Here is a 16,930-nt window from a genome sequence, read left to right on the forward strand (position 1 = left end):
GAGATCAATTGTAAGACTTGTGTGGCTGAGGAGTGGTGGGCCATTCAGTGGAGAGGGGTTGCAGTGGGTGGAGTCACTGGGATGGAAGTGGGTGGAGTCACAGATCCATAAATCACTTTTATGATAGAGGAAGGAAAGAAGAGAGTTACTTACTGAGATGTAAAAGTAGTCTGGGGATAGGTATGAGGCGGATCTCTTTTCTTGCTGTGCCAAAATGTACCTTAAACAAGTCAATCTGCCTCGTTGGAAAGTTTTAGCCAAACTCTGGCATTCCCAGTCTGGTAGGAGGTGGCAGCACAGTGGTTCAGTGCACAGCCCCTGGAGTGAGAGTGCCTGGGATCTAAACTATGGCCTCCAGCCATGCTGTGGGATAAATGCCCCTAAGGACACACAACCCTCCTAAGGCATCACCAATTGGGAAACAGAGGGAACGACTCAACCAGGCTCAAGGACATTCAGGGTTTTTATTATCCAACCCCCTCCCACCCCAGCCAACGGTATATAGTTTGTTGGAGAAGATATACTCTGGGTCCCTTCCTCCCTAGCTTCGGAGAAGCTAAAGTTCTTCCTTGACTGTGGGTTTCTTCTCTTGGCTTGGAGGGCCCTCTGGCATGGCCACTTCCTCCTCTACCTCAGCTGTTTCCTTCTGCCCAGCTGGCTCTTCCAGCGTAGTCATGTTCTGCAGCTCATGCAATTGCTGCTCCGGCAACTCTGCCTCCACCAAAGGCACCTCCACCTCCTTAGCCAATGCCTCCTCTTCTATCACTCCATTCTGATCAAGAGGCAACAGCTAAAAAAGCAAACGTGGGAAGAAGAGAAGGACGGAAGAGATAAGGAGTCTAATACATGAACAATAAAGAAAGGAGACAAAATATGTGATAATTGTGATTGTCATTGCCAAGGCCTTTTCCTACTTTTTCTCTCTGGTGCCCAGAGAGAACCAGCCTGTCTTTCAAATAAGTTCAAATTTCTAAAAATCCATTTGGCTTGGATGGTGAAGTGCCAAAGTGTGGATGGGCCCTTCTAAGAGGAAGAAACCACCCTTTCCCTACTCTAAGTCCACAGATGTGGCTGTCTCCCTCCCAGCTGCACAACTGGGCAGGGGACCCAGGCTTAGCTACTGAGACCTGTTGCAGGACATGCGCTTAGACTACTTTCTCAGTTGGGAAGATATTACTTCGGAGCTATGGGGGTAACTACTGTAACTCCTAGCGAATGATGCCAACAGGGAAGGAAACCTAGATGGTAGATACAAAGTTGGTCTGAGCTCCTGGATCCACTAGTGCCCTGCTATTCTACCAATTAAGAGGGACCAGTTCCCATTACTTATGCCCACTGAAGAAGAGTATCTAATATTTGCAATGCAGGGTCCTAAGCAATACAAATGCACCTTCCAGCAGATGGCAGCACCGAGGCGTGGCTAGGGGAAAATGGAGACTGTGGTCTCATCCATTAGTAGGACAATGCCAGAGGGTGGAATCTCGCCGAGACCTCTGGTTTCTACATCAGGAAAGCAGCCAGGAAGCAGCCTTCGCAGCTGTGCCCCTTCAGAGGCTGCGCCCTCTCCACCGTGTCTACCATTTCCGCCTCCTTGTGGTGAGTGCACTTCAGATAGCAATGGCCAATAAGAGCACCCAAACTGGACCGGTAATCTCTAGAAAGCATGAGATGTTGGAACTCTTGGCACTCTCTGTTCTAGTCCACTGAGTTCCTGGTCATTCTGAGACAGAATAATCCCGGGGGCTGCTGGCTCTTACCTCCTCCACTTCCTCTTCAGCCCTGGTCTTGACTTGGCTTTCCAGGAAGGCAGAAAAGCCTTTCATGGTGTGTTCTCCATCATACTTAACAGCCTAGGAAGAAAGTGGAACGGGGTCAGGATGAGAGCCTCCTCCTGCCAAATACTTGTGAGTGGCTGCATGGGGAAACTGAGCATCAGATTCCCAGCAACCTGGGTCTACTGAGCAGATTCCTTCACCTCTCTGAGCCTCCACTGCCGTGGCTCTAGGAGGATAATAAAAATTCCTTCACTGTATGGCTGGAATGTAGCATGCACGACGGAGTCACACTACCAAGCCCTTGTCCCCGGTTGCATTACTTAGCAGTGGGGTCCAGCTGCTTAACTTTTCTGACACCGTTTCCCCACTTCTGACATGGAGACAACAGTATCTCATCGTGTTTCAAGGATTGACTTAGTATCCGCAGAGCATTTAAAACGTGGCTCACAGCGAGTACCATATGCATTTGCGATTATTTTCATATGATGACTATTAGAATAGCTGTAATCTCGCCCAGCATCTTCACAGGCTCAGCGTTTCCATCACCACTCGTTCCCTTTCCTACTTTAGTCTTTTGGAAGGATACGAGGCTACTTACTGCCCACTGGTTATCTAAACTCCCTTTCAGGTAACTTAAGGACAATGACTCAGCCTCCTCCTCTCAATCCAGCCTCATTTTCCGATGCACCAGGAGAATGGCTTCTCCCTTGCAGTGCTTGGGTCATCCCTCTGCCCACCTTTTTGTTCCTGTTTACTCCCTACCTATAGTTCCTGGCCTCTCCTGCCATCTGATTGAAGTCCCCTGTTTGCACGATGACCCCCAGCTACATCTGTCCTCAGAAGCTGTCTTTCCCCAATGATAGCTGCATTCAGTGGAGGACTTGCCCAGGATGACGGCTCCCCACACTCGGTGCAGGGACCCAGATCACACTTCCTTGACTGACACTCTTCATATGGCAAAGTGTTCCATCATCGCTGCTGGTGGTTGATGACTACCATCCCAGTGTGTGACAACACCCTTTGTCTCTCTTACACATCCATCCGTCTTCTAAAATGCCCTACTCACAACATGCATGTGGAGATTCCCCCAACCTTGTTCTATAGCATCCCTACCCTTACTCCATGGGTATGGAGCTTAGTGCCAGTCCTAGAGGAAACCATGGAACCCATTCCTGACCTTTCAAAACACCCACATCCATTTGGCTACAGTGATTGGGTGAATGATGAGCAAGGGTACCCAATTATAGTAAATCTTAGAACTTTGGTGGAAGCTGCTTGAAAAATACTCTTTGGACTTGAATATGAGAGGGTAACAGGGTTGGGACTGAGAATGAAATGGTTTGATTAAAGGTAGGGAAAAACTGAGTCCCTGATTATAACACAATAGCAGGTTCAGCCATGTACCCCCTCAAGAGCTGCTCACTTGTTCAGAGTCAGTAGGGAAAAGCCGGAAGAACGGGTACCGGTCCATCGGCGAGAGCTGAATGTCGTTGGCTGTGATGTCGAGCTTGGCAATGGTGATTGTGGAGTGGTTTTGATATTTGATGCCGAGCTCCTCCAGCAGGGGAAACAGCACCCTACACTTCTCCGACCAGGGGGCATCTGCAGGAAAAAGACCATTGCTCAGGCCCATGCTGATACCACAGGCTACTCACGGCACTGCTGCTTGGCAGGCTGCACCCCATCTTTCTTTTAATTATATATTATTTTGTTTTTTATTTATTTATTTATTTTTTTTTTTGACAGGCAGAGTGGACAGTGAGAGAGAGAGACAGAGAGAAAGGTCTTCCTTTGCCGTTGGTTCACCCTCCAATGGCCGCCGCGGCCGGCGCGCTGCGGCCGGCGCACCGCGCTGATCTGATGGCAGGAGCCAGGAGCCAGGTGCTTTTCCTGGCCTCCCATGGGGTGCAGGGCCCAAGCACCTGGGCCATCCTCCACTGCACTCCCTGGCCACAGCAGAGGGCTGGCCTGGAAGAGGGGCAACCGGGACAGAATCCGGCGCCCCGACCGGGACTAGAACCCGGTGTGCCGGCGCCGCTAGGCGGAGGATTAGCCTATTGAGCCGTGGCGCCGGCCTAATTATATATTATTTTGTCATTTCAGCCATAGTACCTGATCATTATTAAATACACTTTTTTAACATGGCCTGGGTCCCCTGACACTCAGCCACTAACACTTTTAGGATGTTAACATTTTCTTCTATTTGTCACTCCCTTCTTTGAACATAGTGTTCCACTTTAGCTGAAGAAAACCATAAAATAGTATGATAAATGGATTCTTCATGTTCTGCCAAAAACCGTGCGTGTGTATGCATGTGTGTTACTCACAGGGGTGTTCCACCAAAGGTTAAAGCTACTCGCCCAAGGTCATCTAGTGATTAAACAGAGGAAGGGTGATTTGCTTTGACTTGTGACCACTGTACTACCAATACAATACAATAAATGTAACTTCAGAAAGATCACAAAAAAACAGAACCAAAAGACAGATTGCTTTGGTGTGGGGTAGGTGCTTTGGTGTGGGGTAGGTGTTTGGCCTAATTGGTAGGCCTTTTTTTTTTTTTTTTTTTTTTGACAGGCAGAATGAACAGAGAGAGAGACAGAGAGAAAGGTCTTCCTTTTCCGTTGGTTCACCTCCCAATAGCCGCTGCGGCTGGCGCACCACGCTGATCCGAAGCCAGGAGCCAGGTGCTTCCCCTGGTCTCCCATGCGGGTGCAGGGCCCAAGGACTTGGGCCATCCTCCACTGCACTCCTGGGCCACAGCAGAGAGCTGGACAGGAAGAGGAGCAACCGGGACAGAATCCGGCACCCCGACTGGGACTAGAACCCAGGGTGCCGGCGCCACAGGCAGAGGATTAGCCTATTGAGCTGCGGTGCCAGCCATGGGCAGGCCATTGATCAGGATACCTACTCCCATTCATTACAGAGTGCCCGAGTTCCATGCTCAGCTCAGCTTCCCGCTGGTGTGGACCCAAGGAGTCTGCACCTGCCACCCACACGGGATATGTGCACTGAGTTCCCGGCTCCCAGCTTCAGACCCCAAGGCTGTTGTGAGCATTCTGGATGTGGGCCAGCAGGCAGGAGTGCTTTGTCTGTCTCTCTCTCCTCCTCTGTCTCTCAAATAGATACATATTTTAAAAATGTTAAAGAGAAGTTTATTTTGCGGGCTGGCACTGTGGTGTAGCAAGCAAAGCTGCCACTTGCAGTGCCTGCATCCCATTTGGGCATTGGTTCCAGTCTCAGCTGCTCCACTTCCAATTTAGCTCTCTGCTGTGGCCTGAGAAAGCAGTAGAAGATGGCCCAAGTCCTTCAGCCCCTGCACCTGTGTGGGAGACCCAGAAAAAGCTGACTTCGGATCGACCCAGCTTGGGCCGTTGTGGCTCTCTGGGGAATGAACCAGTGAATGGAAGACCTCTCTCTCTCTGCCTCTGCCTCTCTCAAACAAACAAATAAATCAAAGGAGTTTATTTTGGTACAAAAGTTTGAAATCCATGCATATGAGGGGTCTTTCAAAGTTCTTGAAAAATGCATACCATGAAAAACTGTAAATAGATCTCAGCATTTTCTTACCAAAATAAACTTATCTTTTAACCTGTGGACTTTTGAAGTGCCATACTATGACACAATACTGGTGGAGGAGTACACACCCAGAAGTGAAGAGGTGAGCTCAAGAAATGTGACAAGTTCAAGTACCCCTAGATAGGGGATGCCTGACTTCCTTGCAGAAAGTTCTTTGAGATGTGAGTCTTTCCCAGGTACTTGGCCTTCTGGAGAGAAACCAGAGATGAGCTCCAAATCACACCTTGTTTGCTCACCCTTCCATTAAGCTTGGAGCCCCATGTTTCAGAGAGGAATGGCCTCTGAGGCCCGCAACATTCTGCCTTTGGATGATCATGTCCCACTTACAGATCAAGGGCTTCTTGGCCAAACCTGCTGCCAGCACCCTCGGCAGCCCTCCTGGAGCCCGGCAGGCCCTTGGTATGAGCAGGGGCGGGTGCATGGGGGGACATAATGGCAGCAGCCCCAGGGGGCCCATCTGACAGCCCTGCTTCCAAGAAAATGAGGTTGCATTTGCCTTTCTCAGGACCACAGGGGCATTCTCAGAACTCTGGTGTCAGGGGAGTACAGAAAGGCCACTCCGGGTCTCTCATTCAGGGCCAGGAGATTGCAGTGATTCAGCCAACACCTCGTTCTGTGGACAAAAGTCCATTTCTGTAGGATTTTCAAAGAACCACATGATGCAATCCAGTGATAGCACAGAGCTCGCTTTGAACTTTTGCCTTGCAGTAACTGTGTGACCCCAGGTAAGGTAAATGACCTCTCTGAGGCAGGTTTCCCTAATCTGTATCATGGCAAGAGGCGCTATAACTTCCTCCTGGGCTTGTTACACAACACACAACAGCAGGTGCATCAACAGCAAACTCATGTCTGGCTCATCGAAAGTACTCATGAAAAGGCAGCTCTGCCTTTGAAATCAGAGTGATCTGAAGTACTGTTCTGTCTCCTTCCTCTGTGTCTCAGGGTGAGCAAGAATGTCTCTGGCCTTGGCTCTCACACATAAATCAGAAACAGTGGGAAAGGGGCAATAATACTTAGGTGAGCTCTGACAATAATTACAATGTTAGTAATAATAGCAGCAATAAGCATTGTCATTTATCAAGTGCTTATAATATACCAGACATTGTGCTAGGTCCCTGACATGAAGGATTTGAGTCCCCACCTCATATGGGCTGTTGCTAAGTCACAACACCCAGAAGTAGCTACAAGTGGAGGTGCAACAGTCATTCTGCCCAGGTTCAATCCCCAGTTTGGCACCTTTGGGCTGTGTATTTCTGGGAAGGTTTTTTTCAGCTCCTTGCGACTCTATTTAGTCATCTCTCAAGTGGGAGCAATAAGAATGTTGTGAGAATTAAATGAGATAAGGTAATAGTGGCTCAGGGTGAAGCCTAACACGATGCAGCATCTGATCAAACATTATTAATCATCAACCAGATTATTGTGAGAAATAGAGATAGGCCCTGATTGTATGAAAGGCATTCTGTATATTCCAAGAGTTAGACTTCCAGGGACAAAGTTATAAGGCATCTTGGTCTGATCTCTTCAGGTGTGTGAAGACCAGCTTTGGTGTGGTGCATTGATGGGTTTTAAAGATTATAGTGACCAGGAATTCACAAGCAACTCTTGCTAAGTAGTGTTGGAGCCCACAGCCTCCTGTTACCTCCGTGAGGTACTTACAGAACATCACAAACACGTCCCTTTCCTTGTCAAAGACGACCAAGTTGAAGTTCTTCCCCACCAGCTGCTTAACTGGCCCTTGGTCCCAGTATTTTGGAATCTCTTCACTGGATAGATGTTTCTAGGAAGAAAATTTGAGAGTTCTAACAGCTGGCAGAAATGGGTTCAAATTTGGGAATGTTCCATTCCGACAGGAAGAAATGACAGGTTTCCTTTGTTCATCCACAAGAGCCTTGGGGCAGAGTTTGAAATGCTGAGATGGAACATGGGCTCCATGGCAGCTTTGGATGGGCTAGGGCAGGTTGGGACCAGAGGGCTAAGGTGGAGACCATGGTTCTTGGGATTCTCAGATGAGAGTGGGATTCATGTCATTAGCATCTTAATTAGTTTTTTTTTTTTAATGCTGCCTCCAATTAATCTGGGAATCAAGACCAAGGTCACTTCTAAGACCTATAAAATCTTTAACACACTCTGGTTCCTTCCAGTCTCCCCATACCCATTCCCATCCTACCACTTCCTTCCTTCAGCCACACACCAGTCTTCAGTTTACCTAAAGAGCTAAAATCCCTCCCCGCTGGGGCCTTTGTTTATGCAGTTTTCCCTGCCTAGAAGGTCTCCCCAACTCCTGCTTCTTACTCTCCCTTCTTTCTCTGGTGAGGGATACCGATCTTGTGCCTAAGAAAACAACAGTTTGAGAAGGCTGCAGGGAATACTGTGTTGCATGGGGCCGACGCTGTGGCACAGCAGGTTAAAGCCCTGGCCTGAAGCACTGGCATCCCATATGGGCACTGGTTCGAGTCCTGGCTGCTCTTCTTCCGATCCAGCTCTCTGCTATAGCCTGTGAAAGCAGTAGAAGATGGCCCAAGTCCTTTGGCCCCTGGACCCACATGGGAGACCTGGAAGAAGCTCCTGGCTCCTGACTTCGGATCAGCTCAGCTCCGACCGTTGTGGCCACCTGGGGAGTGAACCATTGGATGGAAGATCTCTCTCTCTGTCTCTACCTCTCTCTGTAACTCTGTCTTTCAAATAAATAAAACAAATCTTAAAAAAAAAAATGCTGTGTTGCTGGGAATGGACAGAAGGCAATAGAAGCACTTGGAGGTAAGGGGATCTCAGATTGTGGCTTGCCTGGAGAGCCTCTACCTACTCCTGTTGTCCCAGGATATTTTTAAAGAATGTCCCCTTTCTTTCCCGAATCATTCTAGTTTGGAAAATGAAAAACGTGTTCCACTTACTCATCAGGGTAGCTGAGGCTACAGCAGGAGCTGACCAGTGTGTGATGATGTGTTGTGTGGTTATCTTTCTTGAACCTCTCCTTACTCACCCCACTCACCCAAATGTCCCTAAAGCCTTTGAGGCTAAATCCTGTCTTGTGTTCTACTCCTTCCTCCTCCCTAATGCAGGTACCTATCTACCCTGTACAAGCAGATCTTTCACATCAGAGACTTAGAAGAGCCTTCTTTCAAAGAATAAATTAGCTCTCCTGAGAGCCTGCATTTCAGTTGGAAATTCTTCCAAAGAAATACCTGTATTTTGCAACTAAAGAATTAATGGCAGAATTAGAGGCCCAGAATGGGTAAAAAATTGGATCAATTTGAGATGAGGAAATGGGGGGAAATCCCTCATGCTAAACCACGAGGCTGAAGTTTGTTCTGCCTCTCCATTCAGGTGGCCAAAGCCAAAAATTCTAAGAAAGAGATGCTACTGAGGTTTGGAATCAATCTTGTCCAAGAACAAACTCACCTTGGCATTTTTGCTCAGGAAGTTGCGGCCAAATTTCTTGAGGTTTTGGTAGGTTATGTCATCCGAAGGCATTTTGTATCTGGCATCTGAGCTTAAGTTGAGGATTTGAACACATGGGATATTGACTTCTGAGAGCTGGAAGTATTCTAACACACGTCTGTTTCTATGTTCATCAGCATCCACAAGGATGAAAAGGATCTGCCAGATCAAACAAAATCTTTATCTCTCTGGATTCTTTACCAAGGGGGAAGAACTGCTGGGAAGCTGAGGGCTGACAGAATGCAAAGGGCAGGTCTATGGAGCACTTCTGAAACAAAGATCGAATAAAAACTGCTTTCCTTTGGGCAGGTGCACACCTGTCCCCAAATACAAAGTCAGGTTGCAGCCGCCAGCCAGGATTCCTCATCCTTATGACATGAACCACTGGCACAACTTGAGGACCTCAGAAGGTCCTGAATGTTCACCTGTGCCTCAGTTTCCTTATCTGTAAAAGGGTGACTGTAAAAGTACCTACCTTGTAGGGTTGCTGTGAGAATTAAATACGACAGGGCATGTAAAAGCTTAGCTCAGTTTCTGACTGGTAGGAAACATTCAACATGTGCCAACGCTTCCTACCCTTCAAAACGACTGTCGAGGAAATCCATGACTCTGCTCACTCCTTCAGTCAACAAATACTCATGGAGTGCCTGCCACGTGTTAGCCATTTTACTAAGCACTGGGGATACAACACTGCCCAAAGCACACAAAATCCATGCCACACTGAGTTTATTATTCTAGTAGAAAAAGCAGACAACAAACAAGTTAAACAAGCTAATAAATTCAGATGGCAATGAGTGCCAGTTAGACAATAAGACAAGGTGATGTAATAGAGAATAATGCACAGAGAAGGAGCAGGGAGGGGCTCAACATTACATAGAGGGGTCAGGAGGAGAATCTGAGGAGGTGACGTTTTGCTGGGACCTGGGTGATGAGTCACAAGTCAAGGAGCCATGATCCAGGCAGTAGAAGCTGTCTATGCAAAGGCGTGGTGGGGGTGGGGGTGGGGGACCAAACAGAAAGAGCTTAGAATGTTCTAGGAATAAAGGCCAGTGTGAGTACTGGGAGGTCGGAGACTATGACAGTGAGGTCACAAGTCCAGCAAGGGGCTTGGGTTCAGTGTGAACACAATGGAAGGTCACTGGAGGAAAGCAAGCCAGAGAAGGACGCGATGCTGATTTGGAAATGTCACTCTGATGGCACCAAGAGCGGAAGAAGGCAGAGGAGGCGGAGGCCACTGGAGACACCTGGTGTCACGTTCTTGCAGGTCATTCTTTCATCAGCAGATAAAGGCCCCACAAAGTGCTCGTGCAGGTGCCAGGGAGACTGAAAAATGAGGTGGTCCCATTAAACCATCTTTGTACACTTTCGAGAAATATTGGCTCTCTCTGACCTGCTGAGCCCCGGAGCACTGAAGTGAACAAGAAAAGCTATGGGGTGCATCCTACTGGAACAATATCAGTCCAGCTGTTTTTATCTTTGGTGCTAAAATGGATCATAATCAATAAAGGGAATCATTGAGAAGCTCACACATTAGAGGAAACAAGATTTTAACCTCATCTCTCAGTCAATGCCAGAATAAATTCCAGCTAAATTAAAGCATTAAAAAGAAAAACCTGGAAGAAAATATGGTTACATATTGACTACTATACCATAGGAGAAATGGAGAGAAAGCAGCCAGATTGAAATCAATTTAATTATATCCAAAATATTAAAGTGTAAAGTTGAAAACAGACAATATATTTACAAGAGGTATTTCTGTGGTTTGGAAGCATCTTTTTGGAAAGCAATGTATTTGGAATGCCATATAGACATGAAATATGTTCATTTTTGAGTGGCTTTACCCTGTTTCTTTTAGGGTTCAAAGTTTCTAATTGTTTTTGTTTAATTTCAGAATAATTTTCTTCAAAAGAAAAAACCTGCCATTATATTTCTCATAAAAATAAAGGAAAATCGGTATACAGTCTCTATGGCCCAGTTGGTGGTAACTGTATTAATCATCAGTAGAATTTAGGAGAAACCCTTTTGTTTCTAATGAATGCAATGGCAACTTCAATAAGAAGAGGCACAGTTTACTGTACTTTTGCTCATGGCCACACTATAGGTTTTCTAATTCTTACTATAACTCTCTGTTTTGCGCACGAAGAGACAGGATTAGATTAAGAAGTTCACCAAGATAACATAGCTTGTAAGAGGCAGAGAATTCAAAGTCAGGTCTGTGCCATGGCAAAGCCCAGAAACTGGGGCAGGTGTTTGGCCCAGCGGTTGAGATGCCTGCATTCCATATCGGAGTGTGTGGGGCCCCATCTCAGCTCTGACTCCTGACTTGGTTCCTACTAATGTGCACCCTTGAAAGGCAGCAGGCGGTGGCTCAAATGACTGAGTTTCTGTTCTGCATGAGGGAGACCTGGATTGAGTTCTTGGCTTCCAGGTTTGACCCCAGCCCACTCTCGGCTGTAGCAGGCATTTGAGTCAATCAACAGGTGGAAGCGCTCTTCCTTTCTCTCTCTCTCCTCCTCCACACTCCCTGTCTCTCATACAATTTTTTTAAATAACTAATTTTCTTTAAAAGACCACAATCTCATCAATAATTTGCCAGACAATCCATGCTGGAGCACATCTTCGGGCTCCTCCATGACCTCAAGCAGGCGTGACCTTTCCTCCCCTCACTTCCAAGCCAAAGGCAACCACACTGCACTCACCCACAGTGAGCAGAGCAAGAGCCATCAGAGAAGCAGCAAAACCATCACGTTCCCACAGCAGGCATATTAAAAAAGATGAGGAAAGAAGGATCACAGGTTTGGCAGAGAGAGAAAGACAGAGAGAGAGAGAGTTAGATTGTGCAGAAAGAATAGAGGAATCTGATTTAAAATTAAGTAGTAAATAATATGGCCATGGTATGCAAATTAGGAACTTGGTATACAAATACTTCCTAACTTCATTTATAATAAGTAGGACAGGCAAATGGCCTCAGAGTCTGCAAGACTTGGTTTCCCACCCAGGAGCCCCAAAGAGCCAGGGCGTATTCTACAAACCTTGTTTTGGAACTCCTTTGATGCCAGCTTATAGTGCTGGATGATGAGACCAAATGACTCAGCACTTTTGGAGGCAAAGAGCAGCATGTGATTCAGGATGTGCAATTCATAAATCAAGTCCTTATTCTGAAATGGCAAGGAAGACTTGTTATTTTAGATACATACAGCTGTCCCAGCTCCCCTCTCCAAGGGGATCCCTGGCTCACTGACCTCCGTGTTGTATTCAATCACCAAATCTGTAAGGTGCTGTTTGATGACTTGATTGAGGTCATATTTGTTGGTACTATCATTAATAAGCTCTTGGCGGTTCACGACTTTCCCCTTGGACATAAGAAGAGAAAAACTGGAGGGAGGTAGCTTCCATTATACAAGCACTTAACAAATATGCATAGCAATTTTCCCACTGGATAAAAGGATAACGCTGAGGAATGGTGGCAGGTGTAATCCATAACCCAAGTACTTAATAAATACAAACAGCTGGACAGATTAACCTATGGGTGGAATATGGGTATGAAAATCTAGATCTACAATCACAAGGAGTACAACTGACTGTCAGCCTAAACTGTTGTGTCTGAAATCCCTCAAAAATATTTGTGCTGGGCCCGAGCTGTCAGTCAATGGCTCAGGGTGGTATTCAGGGGAGTCCATGCTTGGGAAGTGGGGACTTGAATAAGTTTCTTAGAACTCCATTGCAGTCAAAGCCACCCCCACCAACCTGCCTTCCTTCCAAAGAGTCTGACCTTCATCAGGCTCTGGTGGCTCTCAAGTTCTCCCCTGGATTCCTGTTTTACTGCTGAGGCATTCTTCCTAAGATATATTTTACATTTCTAGTCTTGCTTGCCAATGGCCTCTCAGGAGGAACTGAACTAGTACAGGAATGATATAATTCTCTGTGCACAGGATCAAAGTCGGTGGGGAAAGAGAAACAAGCGACCATCACCTATTTCCTCTTCCATCTCCTGCACTTCATTTCTACTAAGCCCACCCTGGCACAAACCTGAACTCCTGTCGGGATCTTCTATGGCCTTCCAACCTCTGCCCTTGCCCCCTTCCAGTCCACACTCCTCATGTCAGTCAGAGTGACAGTGTTAGAGCCCAAATATGATCATGTCCTTTTTGCATTTTCTTGCTTCAACACTTCCTAGCCCCAGTTGTTCTCTGGATAAATACCCAACAATGATCTAGTAATAGTTTTAACTGAAGAGCTTTGTTACACCACGGTTCTAGGCATGTTCTATGCACGGGTTTGTTTATGCCTCACCACGTCTCACTGAGCTTTATACTATTATTTTCTTCATTTTTCAAATAAACTTATCTTAGTGAAGTAACTTGCCCAAGGTTAGCCAGGACTGCAACCAAGGCAATGACTCTAGTACTTGCAGTCCTACCCACTGGAAGGCACAAAACCTCTCTCAATATGTTTTTCAAGTCTGCTATTGAGATTTTGATTTTGCGATGGGGTTTATTCAGCAGAAATTCTAAAATTTTACTTGGAATTTAATTTGGCGTAAAGGAAGACGTATGGATCCGGCTTCAGGTTTTCTTCCACGTGGCTACACAATTGTCTCAACGCTACTCACTCAGTAACACATATTTTCTCCACTCATCTAAACTACCATCTTTCTCATATACTAAATTTCCATTTCTATTTGGCTCTATTTCTGGACTCTATGCAGGCCCATTTGAAAATCCAAGTCAGATTGTTTTATTGCTTAAGACCTTTCAATGATTTCCATGGGTCCAAGAAAAACAAAAAGTGACTCAGAACCTTCTCTGAAAGTCAGGCACACCTGGGCGTCATTCCACCTGCCTCACGTGTGGCCTTGTGTGAGGAACCTAACCTCTCTCTGCATTCTCTGTGAGTAGTATGGCTATTGTAAATGTTTGGCTTTGTGCGGAGGAGAAGGCAGGCATGTTCCAAGACCAGATCACCAGATCCAGAGTGGTACCATGCAACAGAATTTTCTGTGATGAAGGAAATAATCTACAAATCTGTGATGTCAAGTAGTACAGTCTCTAGTCTCCAGTCACATGTGACTAATGCTGCCATACTGGACAGCTCAGGTCTATATCCCAAAGAGGGAAGGAAAGGTGGTACTCCATTGGCCGGTGCTGCGGCTCACTAGGCTAATCCTCCGCCTTGCGGAGCCAGCACACCGGGTTCTAGTACCAGTCGGGGCGCCAGATTCTGTCCCGGTGGCCCCTCTTCCAGGCCAGCTCTCTGCTGTGGCCAGAGAGTGCAGTGGAGGATGGCCCGAGTACTTGGGCCCTGTGCCCCATGGGAGACCAGGAGAAGTACCTGGCTCCTGCCATCGGATCAGCACGGTGTGCCAGCCGCAGCGCGCCAGTCGCGGCAGCCATTGGAGGGTGAACCAACGGCAAAGGAAGACCTTTCTCTCTGTCTCTCTCTCTCACTGTCCACTCTGCCTATCAAAAAAAAAAAAAAAAAAAAAAAAAAGGTGGTACTCCATGAACTGAGACCTGAAAGGCCCCAGGGGCCTCATTAAGGGTTTGAGTGTTGAGGAGGCCCTTAGCAAGATTCAGAGAGAAGGGGAGAAGTGATGCTCAGCTATGGTCAGTGAGATTCAGAAGGCTGGCTTTGTAGAGGACAAGAGCGGATCAGTAGGATCACCTATGGGAGATGAAAGTCACTTGATCCAGAACGTAGTAGTAGATACAAGGAGAAATCAATAGGACTGGTGTGACTGATTGGCTAGTATCAATAGGGAAGAGGTAAGAATTATACTGATGCCTGAATTTTCTGCTTGCTTAACTGGATGGGACAGGTGGTGGCACAATTTACTAAGACAGAGAAAACACATAAGGGGCCTTGGAGAGGAGATCATGACTTCAGCTTCGCCACACTAAGACATCTGGTGCTGGGCCCCAAGGAGTGGAGAGTGGAGAGGTCTCTGGACATGGGTATCTATAAGTCACAGTGTCTAGATGGTGACTGCTGGTGCAGGGCAGGATGGGGAAACATGGGGCCAGGAGCCTTGACGAGTGACAATCACTGGTTAAGGAAAGGAGAATGGCAGTGGCTTAAAGAGCCAGAGAAACACCAGGACACTGATTTCAGACGCCAGCACTATAGCCTAAAGCCACTTAGCTCACAGGAGAGGGAACTTTGCACCCAAAGCCCCTGCATTTTCCCCTACATTGAACCAGATGTTCCCTCCCTACAACAGACACGAAATGCTACCTTTTTGAACACCAGGACACTGTCCAGGGTGACGTGGAAGCGCCCAAGGGCATTCTTGATTTTTATCACCCCGAAAGTCAGCTCTGGGAAGTCTTTGATCACATCGTAGAACAGCTCTGCTACCTCTTCTTCCAAGTCCTGTTTGGGACAAGATGTTTGGTAGAGTTGTGTAGAAAACCAAAAACCAAGAAAAAAAAAAAAAATGGAAAGATGGAAATGGGGGCCAATCAGTCTCTCTTCACTTTCCAAGTTCTGAGGTTTTGCTGGGTAAGCTAAATCTTCAAACATGGATATTTCATACCCACAACTCTTCTCTGACTGTGACTAAAGCCATAAAGGCAAATCCTCTGAAATTAATGGAGAAAATTGATAAGCTTGGCTTTTTCTGATGATCAGAGTATAGGTTGTTCTAATTTGGAGAATGGGCGTTTTTAGCATTTATTCCTTAACTGCCTTCAGAAGAGGGGATTGATTTGACCACAGGTAACTAAATGTGAACATTGTATTAAGATATGGCTATAGTTTCAGCCTTCATCCTTTAGCTTGAAAGAAAATTGGGACTAAAAATACTCTCAAAGAAGGGGGACAATGGGGCAGAGCAGGCAGGAGTTTGGCCTAACAGTTAAGACACCACTTAAGATGGTTTTGTCTCACACCTGAGTCCCTGGGTTTGATTCCTGGCTCAGGCTCCTGACTCTTGGTTCCTGCTAATGCAGATGCTGGGATAAGGTGGGGATGGCTCCCGTAATTGAGTTCCTGCCACCCATGTGGAAGACCTGCATTGAGTTCCCACATCCTGCTGTTAGCCCCAGCCCAGTCTCAGCTACTGTGGGCATTTGGGTAGTGAGCCAGCAGATGGGAGCTGTCTCTAATTGTCTCTCAGCCTCTCAAATAAATAAATAAATATAATAAATAAGAAAGAAATGGGGGCCACATACTCCCACCATGTGGAAATATGATGTCAAAGTTCTGGTTTTCACTGAGGAAAGAAGTGTCATCAGTTTACACTAAATGAATTAAATACATGAGAATTTTTTTCTAAAAGTAATTTGCAAATACACAAAATGAAATCAATAAAGAGCTATCATTAGACAATTCACTACATACCTAGGTTTTTTATATCCTTCCCCAAACACCTTGCCTGTTGCACCTATGATGAGAGTTGGGGTATTTTCAAATGGGTGCATGTTTTATCAAGTGTCATTGGTTTTTTGTTGTTGTTGTTGTTTTGACAGGCAGAGTGGATAGTGAAAGAGAGACAGAGAGAAAGGTCTTTCTTTGCCGTTGGTTCACCCTCCAATGGCCGCTGCGGCCGGTGCGCTGCGCTGATCTGATGGCAGGAGCCAGGTACTTATCCTGGTCTCCCATGGGGTGCAGGGCCCAAGTACTTAGGCCATCCTCCACTGCACTCCCTGGCCACAGCAGAGAGCTGGCCTGGAAGAGGGGCAACCGGGACAGAATCCGGCACCCCGACCGGGACTAGAACCCGGTGTGCCGGCGCCGCAAGGCGGAGGATTAGCCTAGTGAGCCATGGTGCCGGCTTATGTCATTGGTTTTAATATACAGGTATGCTTGGCAAGCTACTAGGAAGAGAGAGTAGCACAGTCCAAGTGTGGCTAGTGGCTGTCAGAATCACAGGAAGCAGTGACTCTCAATCTAGAAAGTGAGACATCATTTATTCTGTGATGTTCTAAACAGATCCTCAGAGAGATTAGTCATACTATTAAAATCAATTAAATCAATGTATCAGTCTCCTCTTCCTTCTCTCCATTTCTTATTTTTATTTATTTGAAAGGCGAGAGAGAGAGAGAGAGAACGCTCTTTCATTCATTGGTTTGCTCTCCACATGCTTGCAACAGCTAGGGCTGTGACAGATCCCAGCTAGGAGTATGGAACTCAATGTGAGT

General features: G+C 46.6%; 1 protein-coding gene across 4 annotated transcripts in view; it reads right to left on the reverse strand.

Annotated features, from left to right (window-relative positions):
• Positions 1 to 445: 445 nt before the first annotated feature.
• PDILT (protein disulfide isomerase like, testis expressed) overlaps positions 446 to 16,930 on the reverse strand; it is a 57,155-nt gene continuing 40,670 nt past the window's right edge. For all 4 annotated transcript variants that reach the window (XM_017342475.3, XM_017342477.3, XM_051847834.2 and 1 more), the window contains 8 exons: positions 15,024 to 15,161; positions 12,032 to 12,142; positions 11,822 to 11,947; positions 8,751 to 8,948; positions 7,008 to 7,128; positions 3,199 to 3,377; positions 1,758 to 1,850; positions 446 to 790 (listed from right to left, as the gene is read on the reverse strand). In XM_017342475.3, coding sequence (XP_017197964.1) covers positions 557 to 790; positions 1,758 to 1,850; positions 3,199 to 3,377; positions 7,008 to 7,128; positions 8,751 to 8,948; positions 11,822 to 11,947; positions 12,032 to 12,142; positions 15,024 to 15,161 — 1,200 coding nt within the window. In that variant the 3' untranslated portion in view covers positions 446 to 556. The remainder of the gene's footprint in view (positions 791 to 1,757; positions 1,851 to 3,198; positions 3,378 to 7,007; positions 7,129 to 8,750; positions 8,949 to 11,821; positions 11,948 to 12,031; positions 12,143 to 15,023; positions 15,162 to 16,930) is intronic.

This window comes from Oryctolagus cuniculus, chromosome 19 (genome assembly GCF_964237555.1).
Source record: "Oryctolagus cuniculus chromosome 19, mOryCun1.1, whole genome shotgun sequence".
Taxonomy (NCBI): domain Eukaryota; kingdom Metazoa; phylum Chordata; class Mammalia; order Lagomorpha; family Leporidae; genus Oryctolagus; species Oryctolagus cuniculus.